The 21,756-nt window shown below is 47.4% G+C and overlaps 1 protein-coding gene across 2 annotated transcripts in view; it reads right to left on the reverse strand.

Annotated features, from left to right (window-relative positions):
• The window catches only part of IFT172 (intraflagellar transport 172), a 50,692-nt gene that overhangs the window by 1,362 nt on the left and 27,574 nt on the right, over positions 1-21,756 (reverse strand). For both annotated transcript variants that reach the window (XM_085316699.1, XM_085316698.1), the window contains exons 18-45: positions 21,336-21,443; positions 20,720-20,804; positions 20,307-20,399; positions 19,892-19,969; positions 18,739-18,987; positions 16,735-16,813; positions 15,416-15,536; positions 14,844-14,988; positions 14,682-14,771; positions 14,174-14,271; positions 13,060-13,195; positions 12,865-12,981; positions 12,409-12,551; positions 11,602-11,695; positions 11,291-11,355; positions 10,981-11,161; positions 10,317-10,426; positions 9,747-9,876; positions 9,051-9,149; positions 8,583-8,692; positions 7,997-8,060; positions 7,147-7,233; positions 5,104-5,220; positions 4,525-4,635; positions 3,615-3,734; positions 2,703-2,798; positions 1,930-1,989; positions 87-185 (exon numbers count right to left, since the gene is read on the reverse strand). In XM_085316699.1, the coding sequence (XP_085172825.1) occupies positions 87-185; positions 1,930-1,989; positions 2,703-2,798; positions 3,615-3,734; positions 4,525-4,635; positions 5,104-5,220; positions 7,147-7,233; positions 7,997-8,060; positions 8,583-8,692; positions 9,051-9,149; positions 9,747-9,876; positions 10,317-10,426; positions 10,981-11,161; positions 11,291-11,355; positions 11,602-11,695; positions 12,409-12,551; positions 12,865-12,981; positions 13,060-13,195; positions 14,174-14,271; positions 14,682-14,771; positions 14,844-14,988; positions 15,416-15,536; positions 16,735-16,813; positions 18,739-18,987; positions 19,892-19,969; positions 20,307-20,399; positions 20,720-20,804; positions 21,336-21,443 (3,085 nt within the window). The remainder of the gene's footprint in view (positions 1-86; positions 186-1,929; positions 1,990-2,702; positions 2,799-3,614; positions 3,735-4,524; positions 4,636-5,103; positions 5,221-7,146; positions 7,234-7,996; positions 8,061-8,582; positions 8,693-9,050; positions 9,150-9,746; positions 9,877-10,316; positions 10,427-10,980; positions 11,162-11,290; positions 11,356-11,601; positions 11,696-12,408; positions 12,552-12,864; positions 12,982-13,059; positions 13,196-14,173; positions 14,272-14,681; positions 14,772-14,843; positions 14,989-15,415; positions 15,537-16,734; positions 16,814-18,738; positions 18,988-19,891; positions 19,970-20,306; positions 20,400-20,719; positions 20,805-21,335; positions 21,444-21,756) is intronic.

Below are 21,756 nucleotides of genomic sequence, written 5' to 3' on the forward strand. Positions count from 1 at the left end.
AGCGCCTGCAGCCCTAGTCCCTGTCTGGAGAGGGGCCTTAGGTAGCTTCTCTGTTTGCTGGAGCTGAAAAGGCAGGTGATACTTACAGGCACATGCTGCTGGGCTGGAAGTGGCACCTCAAAGGGAATGTCTGTCCTTTGGAAATCAGAGTGGTCCAGGGAATCCAGGTTTCCCTCTTCAATGGCCTGAGYGAGGAGAAGACACTGCATTGGGAGCTCTCTGTGCCCTACTACACCACTGCCACCCCACCCCCATCAGAGGAGTCCCACAAAGGCAGTTGTGTGTGTGTGTGTTTGGGGGCGGGGGGGGGAAGTTTGGCTGGAAGGAAGCACAGGCAGTGTGAGGCCCAAGCAGCCATGTAAATGAATTAGCTGGGATAATATTGAGGTCTCTGCACTCCACAGTTCATGGAAAGGGATCAGCCCAGAATGACCTGTGTGGCAGGAAGGATAGACACATATAGGTGCAGTAGGACACTACCAGATTTCTTTTGGCAAGCAAATATAAAGATATAGGCCAAGACCCAGCAGTGCCACTGAATCAGTGCTCCCTGGAACCTACTGCATGACCCACTGGGGCTTGCATKCCTTCCTTCATTGGCTGCAATGCTGTGGTGCAGGGATCAGCCACACCTGCAGCCACTGCCCTGCACAACAGCAACCTTTTCTCACAATAGCCACAATCAAACTTGTTAAGCCAAAGCACTCACTGACTGTATAATGCTTGCTCATCCTAAACTGCCAGGCAGGACTGTCTCCCACTCCTCATTTTACCAGAAACCTCTATTGTGTGGTATTTCTTTTTCTGTTAGTTAAGTGCTAAATCCCAGAAAGACACATCTGTGAGTAATTCTGCTGACCAACAACACCACTTGAAACTAGCTAAGAATATTCTGTAAGGCTGATTACTGTTTTTTTTTTTTTTTAAAAAAACTGTAAATAATCACACAGAAATAATCTGAATCTGTATGGATGGCTAAACACACTGCACCACTTCTTTCATCAGTCAGATCAATGTATCTGATGAAATGAAGAGCRGGGTTCATCTCCTTTAGCCAAAGATGTCGATATCATGGATGTCAGTTAAAGCACTATTGCAAGTCTCCTTTGTCTGTGCTATGTTATCCTGGGCTCCTTTTATAGTTGGTGGAGCATCAGGCAATACCATTCTTAGAGTTCACAGCACAACCCACGTTTTGAGGATGGCATTACTGATGCCCCTATCCACTAGTGCTGTGGTGACTGGGCCCTACTGGGAGGTGGACATTTATAGCCACCCTCTGCAGTGTCAGAGGACATGTGCCCCTGAAACATTCTGTCACTCAAGCTTATCAGGTGGCCTCAAAAAAAAAAAGATGAAATGGGGATTTTTTTTCCCAGAAGTTGCTGACAGCACTTGGATTGGTATAATAACATCTACCACCTTCATAGGGTTCAGTGTTTTATGGTGACCAACCTGAAGGAGCTGACTGGCATGAGGACTCCTGATTCCTGTATCACAGTGGCTAAAGTGTTAGGCCATGCCTTCCCCCTGAGATAATTTTCCTTCTCTTGGAACAACTCAGATAAGATCATCCTGAAGGCTGTAACAGCACTTGTGGTCCTGAAGACCGTAGCCCTGAACTGTCAAGGCAACATGCTCTTCACTGCAACCTGCATGCATGGTGATGTGGTCACAAGTATAGTGATGTGGTCAGAGCCTCCCAGGTGCCCTGCAGGGCAATTCCTCCCACAGCTAGTGTTGAGACACTCAGAGCTCTGCACATGCACAGCAGTTTTCAGGGCCCTGAGTTCTGTCAGAGCCAGTTCACACATGCACTGCCACATTTGGGCCTCAGGAGTACTCTGGCCAGCCTGAGGGTCTGTGTTGGCCCTGCAGCACAATGATATTTTAAGCATGATGTCCTTCCTCCTGGAAGGCTATACTCACATCTGAAAGGTCCAGGAAGCGGTTCAGGAATATGAATGCCATGTTCTCCCAGTTGACTGCCTGGTGCAGAGAAAAACAAGCGAGAACAGGTAGCTTATGGCTTATCTTCATGACCACCACTCCTTTGAGCAAAGGGCTAGAAATGACAGGGTTCTGTTTGTGTGGCAACATCCTGCTTGCAGCAGAGGGGCATGGAGAGAGAGTGTGCAGCATGACTCACCATCCCTGAGGACTGCTTTAGGGGCAACTACTGGCCACAACAAGCCACCTAGCCACAGACAGTTCCACAAGACGGAATCAGGCATTATTGCACAACCAGCATCAGATAGTGAAAACATGCTGCTGTTTGCCTTGTCATCGCATGTGGGCACATGATCAGCCTGTAGCCTTAGGAGTGTCTGTGAGATACCTAGTTAGTTAGGTGACAGAGCAAGGCAGGCTATTTAAGACTTCTATGTTTACAATAGCAGAGATGATAGGCAACATTATGTGGCCTCTATTCTACCCCTTGCAGTACATGTCCCCTCTGTAGTACATACCCCCTTTCTGTCTCAGAGCTCCCTTTCCACTACCTACTCCCATGCTATGAGGAAATATAGAATCTGGCAAGGTGTTTGGAGGAAAGGCCTCTAAAACCAGTATTCGGCTAATGGCATACCAATGAGGCTGACAGAGAGCTAGGGGAAGACCAGAGAAGATAGATAGAGTTGAGAATCCCAGTGCCCAGGGCTCTTCGTCTTCTGAGCTCTCTGCATCAGACAGATAGCTCTTACCTTGGCTGCTGTTCCAGCTTCATAGAAGGCTTTGTCTGCAGGAATGAACTCAGTGTGTCGCAGCAAGGAAATGGACAGCTTGGCAGCCACAGTGTCCTGTAGACATAGGGGACAGTAAAGCCACACCAGTTACACAGAAAAAGAGTAAATCAGGCTAGAAGAGGTCTCACGACATTATTCTGCCCCTGCCTCAAAGCAGGAACTCTGCACCCATATATTCCTGGTGTGTTTGTCTAACTTAAAAGCCTCCAAGGATTGAACTTTAAGAGTTTCCCTTCATGACCATCTCAAGGTGGACGTCTCCTGACAGAAAGTTTATTATTTTGTCTAACCTGCATTTCCCTTGTGGTAATTAAGTCCCTTACTTATACAAAGATTTGGAAAACATGATTTCTTTCCTGTTCCAGCAGTTATTTTCTGTTATTATCTTTTCCTTTTCCCGCAGACTGTGTAGTCTAGGCCTCTCTTTCTTATCTCTTCTGTTCTTTGGACCTTTTCTGATCGATTCCCATTTTTCAGTCTGGAAACGGCACACTCTAGCTGAAGCCTCACCCACACTGAGTGGAGCTGAAGGACTAATTYCTGCTCCCTGTGTGCTCTCCTCTGGCTTTCCTATTATTTCTTCATGTGTCTCAGCTCTCACAGGTCACTTTTAGCTCATGGATCAGCTCCCTCCTGGTTTCCATCTCAGTCTCTGTGGCTGGTGACAGTTCCCTCCATGAGGAGTCAGATAAGACTGTCTCCAGTTCCTCCCACTCATGCTGGGCTCTCAGATCACTACAGTTCCATTCTCATGCATCCATGGTGGCCCATGAAGTAGAACAGTGAACTATGGATAGTCCTAAACCTGCACCTCCCTGTGGAGCTCTATATTCAGGATGCTGACCAGAAAAAGGAACTTTGAGACCTTACCAGCTGCTTCACACCCTGAGCAGCAGAGCGGGTGGCATAGTAGTGTGATATCAACAACATGGTCTCAAATTCCTCATGTGCTGGAGTATTTGCTTCACTTGACTTTACCAAGTTTTCACTCTGAAGAGGAGAAAGTTATTGGGAACATGTGATCAGATGGGCACTCTTCATCCACTTGAGTCTGGGGAAAAGCTGAGGGAAATAAGAATCTGAGGTATCTAGGTACCCCCTGGCGACTGGAAAAGAGCTTGGCCTTGAGTGCTCTGGGCCCTACAGTGTGCTGAAGGAAGGAGGCTGTGGGAGAAGGAGAGAGCCAGGGGTACTGTGGCAACAGGTAACACTGGAAGCAGGGTTGAGTTTGGATGGTCAAAGGGATTTGTGGCTTTAGTTTTTCCTAGAGAGGGAAATTTGTGGGATAGAAACAGAAAAAAGGCAATCAGGGACTCTAGCTGGGGGCAGCGGTGTTTGGGACAGGCTCTAAGCATCTCTGGGGAGAATTCTTAGTTTCCAGGCTCAGTAGTTCTGTGCCTTCCTCAGTTCCTTGCCCAACCTAAGCAGATGAATACAGGTGCAGGAAGAAAAGTGGAAACACATTGTGACCACTGACACAGGGAGTTCTGCAAATGGCAATGTCCAGGCCAACTGCCACTGTATGACCTGCCCGGACCCACTTCTAGGATGTGGCCTTGAGTGCAGGGTCATCTTCTTCTCTGATTTCTCTTGCCTGGCCATGTCCATTCCATAGAATTCTTCTTATCCTGCTATCTCTGCTATCACTTCTCTCCCCCTGGCTTGTGTTCTTCAAACAGCTTCCATGTCATCTGGCCAGAATCTGGTTCTTTGCTGCCCCACTGGAGCTGCCTGGGATGCTGGAGTTTAACAGGTAGTGATGGCTCAGGCCCATACTCACCAAGTTGAAGAGAACATCACGCAGGTCAGCCCAGCTGGAGTAGGCCTCAGCACAGTTCATGCCAGATGCATTCACCATCTCCACAAAAAGACGCTTGTAAATGTTGAAATTCTGCAACAAAAAAGAAAAGAAATCTTGAGGGAGCCAGAATGGGTTTGGAGCACTCTTGCTATCAAGCACAGGCTGTGGGAATGGCAGCTCTGCACACAGGCTCCCGGAGCAGCACTGTTACAGATTTCTCATTGCAAGAGTTGCTACAGCACATGGCAGGGAAATTGGGAAGAATGCTTCTCCGATCAGCACTCTCAGAGATGCAAGCATGGTCACATTCTGGACTTAGTGGCTAAGGCATTCAAAATGAATGTAAAGACTCAAATCCCTTCAATTCCTATCCAGTGGAGAACATGCCAGGGGACTGCCTTTAGTCCTCCAGCTGAGGAGACCCTGGAAGAATCCATAGTGGGGTAAAATTAGCTTGGACACCTTCTACCTTGCAGTCTCAGCTCTGGACTGAAAATCTGACTCATGCAGAGTCACACTCTGGAAAATCACACTGAGGTGTCATGTTGTCTTCATTACCTGTGGGTTGGCAGGTGTTCCATGGCGGACATACAAGCTCAGGGCTTTGTCCCAGCTGCCCTTCCGGATGAGGTGGGTTGCATACAGAGCTACATACTTGTGCAAAACTTTATAGTTCTGGAGAAGACACACAGAAAGCAGTAGCATGAGGTTTACAAACTGAATGCTTGTCACTAGGGAAGGGAGGCTTAAGATGTGTACACAGAAATCCATGCACATGCATCCCAATGGGTGAGGCCAGCATAGACAGACAAAATCACACTGCACACAGTAGATTTGGCTTTTGTTTTAGGGCCCACATGACATCCTGGCTAGCTGATGCTGAGCTGATCTTTCATTTGTGAAAAATAAAACTGTCTTTTAGCTGCTCACCAGTTGCCAAAGGAACACTGTCAAATATTTAAAGGAAGCAGTACCTCCACAAATGTGGCACCAGAGGTAGCAAGTCTAAAACAGCTCTTACTATCCTGTGAAAGAATGAATCTAAGTACTTGTTGGACTGTAGGCTTTCAGCATATGTGAGGCCACTCCGGTGCCTTTTTCAAAAGCTGTCAGATCTCTGAGACTGTAGAGCTCCTTGTAGCACTGCTGATGTATACCATTTCCATAAACATTTTGCTAAAGACTGACTGTCGTAGATCATGGAAAAATTCTAACTTGGGAAGAATTGTTTCACACAGGCCTAAATATGCTAATGAGGTGAGGAAGATGGTACAAAAAATGTGCAACCCTGTCAGAAAAAAAAAGCATTAGAAACAAGTTTATTAAGCAAAAGAGAAACCAGAGCCACTATGATACAATTAAAAAGTGAACACCAAGATCTGGATGCTGCTGAAATGCAAGGTACAGGGCAGACTGAGATAAAGATTGTCTGAAATGTAACTTGTCGATATGACTTTTTTATGTGACTGTGTAATATGCTACTGAGTAATAGTTGAGTCAAAAGTAATGAAATGCTGCACTGGCCATGAAGCAAAGCTGTGCTGACACTTTTTTTTAGAGGCACATATGTACTAACATCTTCTTGGAGTAAGTGTGGTAGTGTGCTTGACTGACAATAAACTTGGCTGAGCCTTTGCTATTATATTGAGCCTGAGGTCATTCTTTCTGGAAGAAATTTAACACTGGCACCTCCCAACAATTCAAACATCAACATGGAAGTTTCCAGAATTGTAACTAATACAGCAAATACCACTCATATCACTAGAGAAGTCTGATAAAAAAAAAAAAGAAAGAAAGAAAAAGAAAAGAAAAGAAAAGAAAAAAAGTATATCAAGTATACTGTAGTAGAACCCAAATTCAGGTTACTGGTTACTCCACTGGAAACTAAGTTATAAAAATACATTATGACACATGATGAGTATTTGTCTTAGCTATCAGTATTTGCTTGAAAGATTAGCTGCATTCTCTGTAGTTATTGCAGGGATGGCCCTGTTGTTTCCTCTGAAGTAATTCTTCACTTTAAGGAATCAATGCCTGTCCTTAGTTTTGATTCACTGTCAATAATCACTGAACACAAACAAACTCTCAGAGTAAATCATGATACTCTAGAGCATTCTTCTGCTATTATTGCATTGCAGCACTGCAAAACAGTTTCATTTTAATTTTCTCGTTTTATCATTTTGCTGAGATCATTTTGTTACTTTCAAGTCAGCAAAAATGTAAAGATGTCAAATTTGCTTTTTTGGTGAAAAGGTGACTCATTTCAGCTGATACCAGGTCTCTAAAGAACTTGTAGAAAGAAGGTCTTTGCTTCCATGGTGCCAATTTCTTCTAGCTCAAACAACTCATTTAGCTCATTACAGTGTTTCACTAATCACAAAATTTAAACCCAATATGCTTCTGGGTTCTAACGCTTCCCTGCTAGGCCAGATGATTGGCCAAGATGGGGACAGGGAAGAGGTGTTTTTTAAGCTGCTGCAGTGATTCCCCATGCTCCCCACAGAAATGTCTGCTTCACCCCTGCCCACTTGTCCCTGCTAATCCTGCTCCTCAGAGCCAGGGCCACATCTCTGTCTCTTGAGGGCACACATCGGCACTCACCTGCTTAGCTGCAACCTCTAGGCACTTCTCCCATTGTTCCCGCTCTGCATACATGTCCAGAGCAGCCATGACATCTATTCCCACCAGCTGGGGATGGAAACAGCCATAAATTCGCTGTGCAGGCAAGGCTTCCTATCAGCATCAAAGCAGGCACCAGCCACCCAGGTCTTTTCTTCATGTACGCACAAGTCCCTTTCCCTCCACAGATGCATACATCCAGTGTGATACATCTAGTATAGAAGCCATGACTCACAGGCACATAAGACTCCTAACCTATGGGCATATTCAGGTAAAAGCCCCATGACAAAGACTCCAAGGACCTGGGCTCCTCCATATAAGAGAGATATGGAGCGAGCCTAGTGAAGGGCTACTAAGATGATGAAAGGACTAGAGCATCTCTCATATGAGGAAAGACTGAGAGAGCTGGGGCCATTCAGCCTGGAGAAGAAAAGGCTGAGGAGGGATCTTATCAATGTGTATAAATATATGAAGGGAGGATGTAAAGAGGATGGGGCTAGACTCTTTTCAGTGGTGCCCAGTGATAGAACAAGAGGCAATGGGCACAATTTGAAACAGAGAAAGTTCTGTCTGAACATAAGACATGTTCTTCTTTACTGTGAGGGAGACAGAGCACCAGAACAGGTTGCCCAAGAGGTGGTGGAGTCTCCATCCTTGGAGACATTCAAAAGCTGTCTAGACATGGTCCTTGGCAACATGCTCTAGCTGATCCTGCTTGGGCAGGGGTGTTGGATCTCCAACGATCCCTTCCAATCTCAACTGCTCTGTGATTCTGTGACCTGCACAGATGCTAATGTTGCTCCTTGGGCTGTGGGACATCCCAAATACATACCGAATCTACCTTTCCTTCGTTCTTTAGATACTCCTTGTAACGCTGGTCCACATACTCCTCTGACCTGTTGGGCAGAAAACATCTTAATAGACAGCAAGACTAGTAGTGCCTTGCAGTAGTGCAGAGGCTGGATTCAGCCTTGTCTGCTTTGACATAAAGAGGACTCACAGCTGTGCCACATCTTTCTGGCCTGCTGCTGGGAGTATAGGTAGAAAGGAAAAAAAAAGGCCTGGACAGCTCCATGCAGTATAATGTATGAGGAGAGAAAGTGATCACAGGATTTGCAGAAAGGAAACATGACTGCAGGAACATGGCAAGTGAAGGGGATATTGAGACAAGACAGGAAAACTGAGGATGATGACTCCTCCAGGATATGTGGCAACAGGGCAATAGAAGAGTGTCAGGATAGCAAAAGGATGGGGGGCCTGGGAAGGGCAGCTGTGAAAAATGTGCCCTGTGGAGCCTGGGAAGGCCACAGTGGGGAAAACTCAGGATACATGGGAGCAGCAGAGCAGGACAGGGCAAGGGATCATCAGAGAGTCAGAGGAGGAGAAGAAAGAGTCCATCTGAGGAGGGAAGGGCATACCTGGGGTCCAATTCCTTGGCCACACGCTTGGCCTTGTTCCATTCCTCCCCTTCAATGAAGGCATCAATAGCTTCTCGTATGAGGTCCAAACTGAGGTAGAGCTCTGCTGCCTACAGGGCCAGAGAAGGTCCCACGGGAGATGAAATGCCATAGGCACCCTGCAGCCCAGGTTGGAGCTGGTGCTGTTGGAAGTGCCCAGCACACAGCAACAACAGAAAGTCTCTTCCCAAAAGGATTAACCGCCTTCTCTGTTTCCTGCCTCCTCCCAAGGCCTGGCTCTCACACCACCCCAGGACTCAAACTCTTCCCCTCCTTCCTCCTCCCTGAGGACTCAGCACTGCCAGACCCTCAGACAGGGAAATCTACCCATCAGCCCAGGATGTGAATTCGCCTCCTCCCCTTGTATATGGTTCTCCCTTCCTGTGTCATTGTCTCTTCAGTGCTCCAAGGGCAGGAGCCAGCCCTCACCGCACTGTATTTCTTCATGGCGACTAGTTGAGGAGCCACAGTTCGTGTTACCTCCATACTCTGTGACTGGCCCAAGAACTTCATGGCCAGCTCAGCTGCCTGTGAAGAGAAGTTGTCAGCAGCACAAGATAAGAGCTGTCCGAGAGAGGGATGAAGCTGGGAAATGCTCAGCCCCAGGCCTAAGACTGAGTATCTGGACCACTTTAACTATGGGCAAAAGGGAAGGAGAAATGACAGCCCATTTCAGCAATTTAGAGGAACTAAGCCCAGCTACATCTACACATGAGATACCAGACAAGGACATAACTGTTGATGAAGTTGGTGCAAGGGCATGGTTGTTGGTGTGAATAAGAACACAACCCACAGGCTCGTGGACTGGGCCACGAGGGTGCTGGTCTAGCCATTAGCTAAGTCATAGACTCCAGCTCTTTGGTGCAGGGAGATATGGGTGCAAGGACACCTGCATGTTGCTGAAAGTGGTGCCAGAGCAAGGGTGCCAGCACAGTGCAGGTTAAGAGCACAGCCCATCATGGCTTAGAGAATGGTGATGAAGAGCTCTGACTCTGAGGCCACTGGACTGTACAGCTCCTCTCTTGTACCCTGCACTGAATGGAGTATCTCTGGGATGTACTGCAGTTTGTGGGAGACCTCCGAAATAGCAGAGCAGATGAAGGGACTCATAGCCCCTGACAATACCTTCAGCAAGCACTTCTCCATCAGGACACTGTTGCTGGGATCCTGCACCTTCAGATAGCAGTCCACCGCCCTGGCATATTCCCCAGCCTGCTCCCACTCCCGTGCCTGTTCCAGCAGCCCTTCTGTTCCTCTGCAGGGAGCAATGCAGGTTGTGAGCAAGACTGGGATGCTGCCATAGAGATCCAGTAGACAACACGTAGGGAACAGGGCAGGAAGGCCCACAGTGGAGGTGATTCAGAGACCTCAGAGAGGAGAGGAATGTGCACAGGCAATGCTGAAAAGAGAACTTGTTAAGGACCCTGGGGAGATGCATGAGCAGTAGGGAAGACCTGGGAGATCTGTAAATGGCAAGAAGACATCTGGGAGACCTCAGATGGCAACAACAAACTTGGAGTCTCTCAGAGCATGCAGGAAGAAAGATGGGAAACTCACGCAGGAAGAAGTCAAGGGTCCTCAGGATTATCTGGATGTCAGGGAGTCAGTCAGGCTATCTCTGTAAGGGGTCTGTGCAGTGGCCCAGGGGAGGAGCAAACTGTCTGTTACCTGAATCCCGACCCCAGCATTTCCCACCTGGAGCCCTTCTTGGCAGCCTCCCTGCTGCACTCCTCCTGCAGTACTTCCAGCCGACTAGGCACGTATTCCTTACAGATCCGCAGGGCCTCACTCCACATGCCAGCCTCCTGCACAGGGACACCGGGGAGGAGAAACTTTCACCAGTTCACCAGGATCCACCATATACCCCTGGCATGAAACAACATTGTGTTGTGTGGCTGATGGCCATTCAAGTCATCTTGTCACAGGACCCACTGGGAGAAGAAACCATGGCAGGATCATCTGACCCCTTCTTCCCCTAGAATGGAAACTATGTTCATTCACTCACTCAGGTTACTGCAAGAATAGTCCACCTATCCCAGCTACCTCTGCAGAATGGGCACTTACAGTCTCCAAATGCAACCTGTTCATGTTATTCCTGAGGACCATTTGTAGCCTTCTGGTAGGATACTTCCTCCCAGAGCGGGGGAAGAGCTAAGTTATGCTGTGAAATCTATACCAGTGCAATCTTCTTTAAGAGCAGGCCAGAATGAAGATCTACTAAGAACCACTTGAATAAATGGTTTCTCTTCAGCTATTAAGCTGACAGGGAGAGCTGGGAGCTGGATTTCTTTCCCTTTCCATCCAGACTGGGTTCTCAGATGGTGAGGAACACAATGACATTGCCATAGTTTACACTTACCTTGTAGTACTTTATTGCCAGTTCAGGTCTCTGTGCTCGCAGGAGGAAGGCCTCTGCTTTCTGGAACTCTCTCTGCTCAAAGGAAAAACGTGCCTGTCCCACAAGCACATCAGCCACGCTATCTGGGTCATGAGCCTCGGCTACACGCTGTGCAGCATCCCAGTTCTGGTTGTGCACAAACCTAGGGGAATTCACACGAGATTTAACAAGAGGGGCATCAAACAGCAGACCAGTGCTGTAGAGGAGCAAGTAGGCTGGCACCACCTGGGAAAAGGAGATGCACTAGGCCAGAGTTTGGAAGGATACATACATTAGCACTGCCTCCTTGGGTTTCCCAGCTTTAATGAACTCTGCTTCAGCCTCTTCAAACTTGCCCTAGGAGAGAGGAAGGAGCTTCTTTGTAAGCTTTCCTGCCCTGATACCAACACACGATTCTCTGTACTTACTACAAGGCAAAGTATATTTATGAAACAGATGTGTGTGGAAGCTCAGGGCTGCAATTGTGGAGCCTTTTGGGTGAGCAGTGACCGCAACCATATAACTGTCTCCTGGGGCAGCCTTTAAGAAAAGCTTTCCAATTACCTGAGTGACAAGTGCAAYCTATTCCAGAAGTAAAATTACCTCATCTTCTAGGAACATGGCATACTTTAAGTGGATCTCTCGCATCTTCTGCTTCATGGAGAGGCGGGCCAACTCAAAAGCAAATTCAAAGACACTGCAGTGAAAGAGAAAGTGGGATGAGAACAGGACAAGGTGCTGTAAGCGTGTGCCTTCATTAAGATCAAGACATCAAGTACAGCACAAGACACCAGCAGAGAGAAGAAGGGAAGTCAGAGGGTCCCAAGTGAGTGGGCACTGCCCATTTCCCCTTCTCCTGACCAGAGGACAGGAGTTGTTATAGTTCCTGCTAAGAAGATTCAGCTCCTTCACATCTGTTGTTAGTTCCAGAAGCCCTTGACTCAACCCTAAGTGGTGGTCACGAGGCCCCCAGGAGCACGGTGAAGTGGGAGAGCTGTAGGGGAGTAGCAGTGAACAGCAGTGCATATGGCTGGGCAGATACAGAGTGGGACCAAACCTCTTTTGGCAGGCAGCTGCTTATGATGACATGAGGAAGACACCCTCCCCCTCCCCCTCCGCCAGTGTTCAGAGGCTCTTACAAGGCCGCCCTACTCAGGGTAAAGGGCAAATTGCTTTTGCCTGCCCAGATCAGATTTTATACTCATGAAACTAACAAATGGACAGGACTTATCTGGTAACTCCTCTGTGCCAAGGAAGCAGACTATCTGTGTGAGGAAGTACAGGTAAGGAGGGATAACATGCCATATGCTGAACCTGCAGCTGCCATGTATATACATACATTTTGGGTTGTCCTTTCTTCCTGAGATTGGGCAGTTGGAAGAGGAGTGCTGGGCTTATGGACTTGCTTACCCACTGTCTGCTGCATGGTCAATGGCCATCTCCAGAAGTCCAAATTTACTGAGGAGTTTCACAGCTGCCTCTCCACCAAGGCTCTTTGCCCACATATAGGCCACATGCTTATAGGAGTTTGCCCCGCCATGTGCTTTGGCCACCTACCCAAAAAAAAAAAGAAAACTGAAGGACTCAATGCATCTACCGTGCTCTGCAGTAGTTAGTAGCAGAGCATTGCCTAGAGGAAGGCAGTGCTGTGGAGTGGCTAACAGTCTAGCACTGCTTTTGGGGTGCAATGCTGCAGAGCAGTTAGGAGCAGGGCAGTAGCACAAGCTCCAGTGCTGTGCCACCTGCTGAAGCTAAATAGTGTACTTCACCTCTTCAAATTTTATAGTGAATAGAGCAATTCCTACTGGTACCCTACAGTCAAATCCTGGCCCCTGCGAGGTGGGATAGCTGTGAAGTTATTATTACCCTGTAAGCTTCATCCCACATGTCATTCATTCTGTACATGTTTACTGTGGCTTTCCAGTCCTTAGCTTCTAGGTAGTGGTACTCAGCCTCCTGTAAACGTCCCTCTGCCTCCAGCTCCTGCAGTAAGAGACAAAGAGTTAGTGACACTTTTGTCCCTGTTTGGCCTAGCTGATCCCTTGCATGACTTGTGCTCACCTTGCCCAGGTGCAGGTGAGTATCACTCAGTAAGTCCTTGTGGTATTTGGCTACCAGGCAAACCATTTCTTCATACATCTTACACTTCTTGTACATGGTGATGGCCAAATCAGGTTCATCTATGGTGATATACAGCCTGGGAACACAAGCATGTTCATGTGGTTCAACTGAGGGTATGATCACTCCAAGCAGTCCCTCTACATTCCGCCCAACTGGGACAGAACCCTGGGCACATTGCTAAAAGGCATGACTGTGTGCAGCCTGACTACATCCATACTTATCAACCTGTGTTCTGACCTAGAGAGAGCCCCTGGGCTTGTGATCTATTCTCATCTTGGCCTCCCACCTGAGGCTATCAGTCCATTTGGGATGGCAACTTGGCAATGTCAGTAAAACTTCCTCATACAGGCCACCAGAAAGATTAAACCCACTGTGACCTTACCACCTGTAATGCCTCCTCTCATGTGCTGGGCATCCTTGAGATCAGGTACCAGATACACAGCTTTGTTTGCCCCTGTGCATGCTAACCTTATTGCATTGTTTAAATAACCTAGTACTGACAATACCACACATCTCAATGGAAAACATTTTACTTTACATATCTGATCCTGAGCTGACCATGCTAGATCAGACGTAGTATCCTGCACCAGGGAAAAGCCTTGCCACATTTCTGCTGCTACACAGACAGCTATGCCCCAACTGGATCTCTTTCGTATTCTGCTAGTCAGAGATTGTCAGCTCCGCCACCCTGGGGCTTGTTGAAGGCAGCTGGCCCTTTCCTTCCCCCTCTAGCCCACCTGACCTCTGGGGCTCCTACTGTGTGGCCCTAACACCATCCCCCACTCCTACCTCCAGCCCCAAGTCTCCCATGACATGTCCCTTTCCCAGTTCCCTGTCCTAACTCTTGCTCTACATCTCCTTAGATACCTTAATATCTCAGTGAGTTCTCTTCCTAGAAACTTTTCTTAAAGTATCAGCAGGAGGTCTCTGAGTGTGCAGAGAATACTTCTCACCTTTCAAGCCCTAGCTCCAAACTCCACTCCCACACCAGGAAAGAGCTCCTTGCTACAGCCAGATTCTCAGGGTGCAATCTTGGTACAAGGGAGATCCTTACCTTTCTGCTTCTTTGTACTTGCCCTGCTTCTCCATTTCTTGAGCCTGGGTTATATAGAGCACAGACACATCTTCCTGACTCATACACCTGATTGCCAGCTGCCAAGAGGAAAATACATGCAACAACTCCAGCACACTGTACAGCAATGTTATGACACAGTGACCTGTCTCATCTCCAATCTCCATCTCACTATAGATATCTATGCTACAGCCTCTGCAGAGAATGAGCAGTCATTTGTCACTGTGATCAAAGCATGCAGAATCAAGTCCCTTGGAGAGTACTATTTATGACAGAGGTACACCCACACGCGGCTGCTGAAGCAGAGGGGGCCAAAGACAGGATGTAGGGGCTGATCTCTTGCTGGCTGCTAGATGTCCCTGCACTCATCCTTTGGGAAGGGGCTTGCTGCTCAGGTGTTAGGGCAAAAGGCACCACCACTTCCTGATGGAAGACACTGCACCACTCAAAAGCAAGTGAGGTCTGCAGAAGCTCTTGCTTCTGACACTACCTTGTGAGCCTGTTCCCAGAGCCCAGCCTGTGTGTACATGTCAATGGCCTCCTTGGTCTGGTCTCCTTTGATGTATAGCTCCTCTGCAACCTGTGAGGGGACAACCACGGTTAGCAGTCCTAAGAGATCCAGAGAAGTGATGACTCTACTCTGTGGTCTCACCTGATACTCTTGCAAGGCTGCATAGTGCTGGGCGATTTTGAGATAATATTTGGCTGCTATCTGTTTGTCCTGCAAGTCCAAAATGTAGATAGCCTTCTTCCACTGCCGGGCTCCCAAGGCTGCCTCAATGGCTTTAATGGAGCACCTAGCATCAGAAACAACTCTTTACAGCCAGCCAACACCTGTCAGCTGCCAGCTGTGCTAAGCCAGGGAGACCAAAGTGAGCTGCTGCTTTAATATTCTTCCTTCAGTTGGAGCAACAAGACAGAGCTGAATAACTTCACAGTATCAGCAGAGAGTAAAGGTCTGGAGCACTGACAGAGCTAAAGGGAAAGAACGAAGAACTAAGACAGCATGGGACAATGGATTAGGACTGAGACACCTTGATAGAGCTGTGGAGAGAAATCTATGGTCGGGCTAGCAGAGACTGCACGTATTAGGGGCACTGGCAAAGCTGGGATGAGGGGGCTTACTCAGCATCAAATAGCCATGTTGATTTAAACAAACTAGATCAACTTCATGGCCTGCCACATTATACTGCTGCTGGTTATACAGCCATCACATGCACCAACCTGGCTTCAATATAATGGTTAATGGCAGCATCCAGCTGTTTCTGCTGCACCAGATGGTCTCCCCAGGTCTCCTCCAGCTTCACAACTTCTGCAGGAAATGCCAGACGAGCCAGCTCCACCGCTGTAAGGGGACATGATGGCTGTTATGCTGAATCCAGCGATGAAGCAGAGCTGTGAGATGCATATGGGCCTCACTGGGGGCAGGGGGAGGAACTGCCTAAACCACTCCAGCTCCAGCAGGGCAGCCTAGCAATCTGCCATTCAGAGAGACATGGACAGGCTGGAGAGTTGGCCAAAAGAAACTTCATTAGGTTCAACTAGGGCAAGTGCAGAGTTCTGCACCTAGGGAAAATTAACCCTAGGCACCAGTACAAGCTGGGGGCTGACCTTCTGGAGAGCAGCTCTGCAGAGGGGGACCTGGGAGTGCTGGTGGATGACAAGTTGACCATGAGCCAGCAATGTGCCCTTGTGGCCAAGAAAGCCAAGGGTCTGCTGGGGTGCATTAGGAAGACTGTTGCCAGCAGGCCGAGGAAGATGATCCTGCTCCTCTACTCAGCCCTGGGGAGGCCTTAAGTACTGCATCCAGTTCTGGGCTCCCCAGGACAAGAGAGACATGAAGCTACTGGGGAGAGTCCGGTGTAGGGCTACGAAGATGATCAGATGCCTGGAGCATCTGCCCTATGAGGAATGGCTGCGAGAGCTGGGTCTCTTCAGCCTGGGGAAGAGAAGACTGAGGGGGGATCTTATTAATGTGTATAAGTACATGAAGGGAGGGTGTCAAGGGGACAGGGACAAACTTTTCAGTTGTTCCAAGTGACAGGACAAGAGGCAATGGGTAGAAGTTGAAGTACAGGAAGTTCCGCCTGAACATGAGGGGGAATTTCTTCACTGCGAGAGTGACAGAGTACTGGAAGAAGTTGCCCAGAGAGGTTGTGGAGTCTCCTTTTCTGGAGATATTCAAGGCCTGCCTGGATGCAACTCTGTCTAACATGCTGTAGGTGACCCTGCTTGAGCAGGGAGGTTGGCCTAGATGATCTCCGGAGGTCCCTTCCAACATTATTATGATTCTATGATCCGGACTCTGTGGGAAGCCAGACCAAACCCATGCTGGTGCAGTCACGATCAAGGCTTTTGGAAGATGATCCTGTCCCGGGGCTTTGCCTGTAGGTACAACTATGTGAGAATCCATATGCTGAATGAGGTGATGTACGGAAGCTTCAGAGCAACTAGGGATCCAGTGTAATAGCTCATGTTGCTAGCAGGCCAGAGTATCTGGGCTCCTGCTGGGGACAGGGTGGGGGACATATTTAGCACAGTACCTTTCAGGAAGGCATTGCCCTTGCAATAGCACTCCAGAGCCTTCCGTGGGTTCCCAACCTTCTCAAACAGGTCTCCAGCCTAATGACAAATACATGCTGTCAGTTTCCAGAGCAACTGTATCCCCATACCATCAGGTACCTTTCCAGCTCCACGTACAGTTGTCGATCCCATCAGACCATCCCTACCCACAGAGACTTCTCCATCAGCTACGACTTCTCCACTAACCAACAGCATGGGGATAAAGGGAACTTCATGGAAAGACCGCATGCACTGAGACCACTGTGCTCTCTGTTGGCCCACATGCCCCAAGCGTTCTTCTGGAGACTCATCTTCTAATAAGATAGAATTTTTTGAGACCTCTCTTCTCTTTGCACAGTGATTGGTGCAATGACAACCTGGTCTGTGACCAAGGCCACTAGGTGCTCAGTTATGCAGATAATCACACTGGATCCCTAGGAATAAGCAGGGAATGGAGAGCCTCAGTTGTTTGTAGCAGGAAGTTTTGACCCTGTAGGAAACAGTGTTGGTCAACAGGATGGGATGGAGCTCAAAATTTGTAGAAGTTAGAATATAACATAAGAAAGGTCATCCTGAAGACTAAAGATTCAGTTCCTTCAGCATTTTAATAATGGCTAAAGGACAAGTCTAGGGAAAGAATATAAGAATGGAACAGCTATACAACAGCCTTTCCTCCATTATATCTATCCACTTCTGATAATCTGTGTTGCAGAGACTTCTTGAGTTCGTATCATGATGCCCCCACATCATCATATTTAATGGCTTTTGACAGACTTCTATGATTTGTTTGATCACTTTTGGACTATATATGCTTTTGGTATCAAAACATCTTGCAGGAGTGAGTTCCACAATTACTTTTTAAACTGAAGACTTAAGGAAAGGTGGCTGATTTGGAAGAGCCTAAAATTCTCAAGTCAAATGAAATTGTCAAAAATGCCCATATCCTTAAGTAAAGGACAGAATAAAAATTGACAGACTGCAAACAGAGACTGTGAATAGAGCTCTCAATCTCACTTAAGGTTATATGAGCCTGAGAAAATGTAATTTAAACAGGTCACATAAAATAACAAGTAAAGGGTTGTACTTTTTTGCATAATGCATAACTGGACTGGGTAACTTGCAGCCAATGTTTGAGATGCCAAAAGTACAGATGGTTCAAACAGTAACTGGACAAACTCATGAAGTAAAATCCATTCAGAGCTCTTAAATGTAAAAATAAAACTTTTAATTCAGGTAGTCTGTAATTTGCAGACTAACTGAAACTGTAGAAGTATACTAGGGGAAGTACCATCACATATTTGCCTTCCTTGTTCTTTTTACTCCCTTCTTAAGCATCTGCAAGAGGCCGCTGCTGGCCAGGATACCAAGCTGTACATTTACAGATTCAGCACTGCTTTCTTACATTTACATAAGTATGTGCTGTGTGAAAAAACATCTTTTTATTTAAAATTGTCATCTAACAGTAGTTGCCTATTTCTTGTGTTATTAGACACAGAACAATCACTCTCCTTCTCTATCATATTCATGGTTTTACAGATTGTCTTCATAAGCTCCTCTGTTTCTCTTCCTTCTTTTTTCCTGTTTAGACTATCCTCATATGCAAGTTGTAGCATCATTTCTTATTCTACTGTGAAGAAGTACTGTAGATTTTCACAGTGCTATGTTTTCTATTCGATTAGCAGCTCCCTTCTTGTTGGTTCCCACCTTCCCAGGGGATAGCTCAACTATTGCTGAACATCCAGCTGATGTTTCAGAGATGTATCATTAATGACTTGTGGTCTTTTCCCTGACCTAGTAATAGGAATTCTAGAGCTCACTTTTATATGACAGATGTAGTCTGGATTTCCTCCCACGTGTTATCTGTGCATTTATCAAGACAGAATTACATCAACTACTTTCCAGCCCAGTCCCCCTGTACATTGCAGAGGCAGAAGATGCGGTAAGAAGCTTGACATCACTAAAGCCCTGTGGGATGGTCCACTCACCTGTTCATATAATTCCCCTTTGATCAATGCTGTGGAGATCCTATTGATGACATCCCCGTTGGTCAGGAGCTCATCCCTGCTCATGGCCAGCCGTGCCGCCTTGGCTGGCAGCCCTGCTCGCAGGTATAGGCTGATGGCTGCCAGGTAGTCTCCCTGTCCCTCCTGGACCTCCCCAGCCTTCTCCTCCTGCTGCGTATCCAGCAGCCATTGGTAATAGCCCTTACGCAGCTTATCCAGCATTGGGTGTCCCTGTTGAGAAATGCAGCATTGGTTGACCTGGGCAAGGCAGGAGGTTGTCTTGCTTTTCCTACAGGCTCTGAACAGCTCCTGGCACCAGCCTCACTGCTGCTCACAGTAAGCAACTGCAGTTAGCAGAAACCACAATGCTAGCCCTGTACCACTGCACCATTTGTTCTCTTCTGAAGCCTTGGTTACTCTTAAATGAACCTTAGTAGCTTTCTCCCTCACTATTCACCCAGGTCTGTACTTCCACCAAAAGCAATCTCCCCTTATGTTCCTTTTCTATCATCTTAGACTTTTCCAGATCCTTCTCTGTTTCATTCCTTGGCTGTGAGATGCAAGAATCACTGACCTTCTTTCTGTGCCATGTTTGTGCGCAACTCTGGCTAAGGCAATCCTGTCTGGACCACAGCTCTGAGGCACCTTGGCCCATGTAACACTGCATTCTAGGAAACAAAAGCTTTGGATTGGACCAAAGATCCATCTACCCCTAAATCCTGTCATTCTAACAGCTGCCTTGTTGAATGTAGCATTTGCTGTGTTTTAGGGGCATCGGGGATATCCATCACACTTCCTTTTAAGTATTGTAGTTGTCTCTCACACTGAAGCCTCCACAGTTGCACCTTGTTCTCCCATTCCTATCACCTGCTCTGGATTCTGATCCCTCTTTCTGATAGTGTGGCACCCTCACTCCTCCAGCAGTAAAGGCTGTTTCACGCAATAATCCCACCAGCTGCATCTGAATTAGATGGGGGACCTTCAGGGCAGGCTCAGAGTTTCTTTGGGAGTCCCTCCAAGGAGAAGTGAGGTCTTGATAAGGCAGATGAAGAACACCCAGACCGTGATAGGACTTCCAGCTGGAACACTTATCAAGCAAGCTTAGCTCATGGTCCAGTGTAGGAATACTCTATACCTTGGCCTCGGCGACCACAATGCATTCATCCCACATGTGCAGCTCCTGATACATATCCATGGCCTCCTCTGTGGCGTTCTGTGTCAGAAAGCAGAGTGTCACCCTGGGTAAGTCTCTGTTTAGCAGACACATTGCCATGAGGCTCCCACAGTGGGCAGGGTTAGATGTGCAGAAAACACTTGAACAAATAGACCATCCCCTTTACATGGATATACATCCCTCCCTTATCCCCCTCCCTGTACCTCAAGGCAATCCTACACCAGGAACAAGCACTCTCTCCTTCTCCTCCAGGGCATAAAATCATCTACCAGGAATAAGCAACCTATTCCCTCTCTGTTCTTTTTCACATCAGAGCACAAATTTTACTGCCTACAAATAAATGAGACCTTTTCTGCTCCTGGTCCCCTTTACTCACTTGTTCCAGGAAGATCATCTCTGCCAGCTTGTAGTTCTTCTCTAGCATGGCCAAGCGGGCACRCACCAGGTAATGGTCTGTGCCATCCCCGCCCTACGAACAACCATAGTTAGCTCGATTGGTTTGTAGGGGTCAAAGAATGGGCTCTGGATTTGCTACAAGGGAGATGATCGCTGGTGGAGTCTGTGTCATTACAGAAACTGTAGATAGATGGAAAGTGACAAGATAGGAGCAACACTGAAATGACTAGCCAAAAGAGGGACCTGAAAGGCCTGGACGAATAACTATGTCAGCAGTTCTTACGTGACAAGGTCCTGGTCTGTAGCAGTGTACTGGAGGACACAGAAGACAGTGTGTATGCAAGTGATTGCAGGGAAGTGGCTGCCCTGCACAGCAGACAGAGTTTGACTCACGTGCTCTCGAGCTGCCTGGTCTGCAATGGCATTGGTTTCATGTAGAAATCGAGCTTTTGCTATGTTGCCCAAAGCTGCAAAGCACCTGGGAAGAGCAAGGCAGATAATTGCCAGCTGGGGTTCATTACCTACCTTTAGTCCCAGAAAGAAAAATCGAAGTCTGAGCAGCAGCCCCAGCAATGTGAGATGGAGAGGTGCAGTAGTGCCACTTTATGAGAAAATTTTGCCAAGACCCATGTTCAGATCTACCTTTTAGCCCTGCTCTGTGGGAGAAGCTATGGACACGAACAATATCCATGCTTCACTCTCTTAGGTTTCAGAACTCCTCTGACCTTGCCCATGTCTGTCTGCTCCCTGCAGCCTCGCTATGCACTACTTTGTGTTGCAAAAATTTATGCTACAGAGTGATGTCTACCTGTCCCTAGTTCTATTGCTAGTGTCTAGGATGAAAGGACAAAGTCATTGCCTGGAACAGAGAATGCTCCATTCTCAAATGCAGGGAATCTTCCAGGCCACACAAAAAAGTCACATCCTTAGTTAGACCCTGTTTTCTGTGAAGGATCCAGAAAAGAGAGTATTTAACCCAATAGAAAGAAGTTTTGACTCCTTCCTGTACCTCTCTGCAATGTGCAGCTGTCTAGCTTCCAAAGCTAGTCTGCTTAGGGTCTTCCACATGGCTTCAGTCTCCGTGGACATTTCCAGGGTCTCCAAAAATGCAGTAGCCCTTAAGATAAGAGAAATTCGCAGATTTTCAATAACAGAAAAAAGAGCTCTCTGAAGGAAAAAAATAGGTTGAGACAGGAGCCTCCAAAGAACTGCACTGAAAACAAATGAAGCTGGATGTGACCAGTTCTGATTGTATAGCACAGGGCCTGCCATATCAGGGAGCAATTCAGTCATCTAAGAGCTCCCTAACTGGCTTAAGTTACTTAGAGATATGTGGTCACCAGAAGGCTGAACCATAGTGGGGCAAATCTGAAGTGTCCGGTCTGAAGCATGTCCCCCGTGCAGAAAAGTCTTTCAAGAGGCATTAATGC

This window comes from Rhea americana, unplaced genomic scaffold (assembly GCF_003343005.1).
Source record: "Rhea americana isolate MKP2758 unplaced genomic scaffold, rheAme1 scaffold_479, whole genome shotgun sequence".
Classification (NCBI taxonomy): domain Eukaryota; kingdom Metazoa; phylum Chordata; class Aves; order Rheiformes; family Rheidae; genus Rhea; species Rhea americana.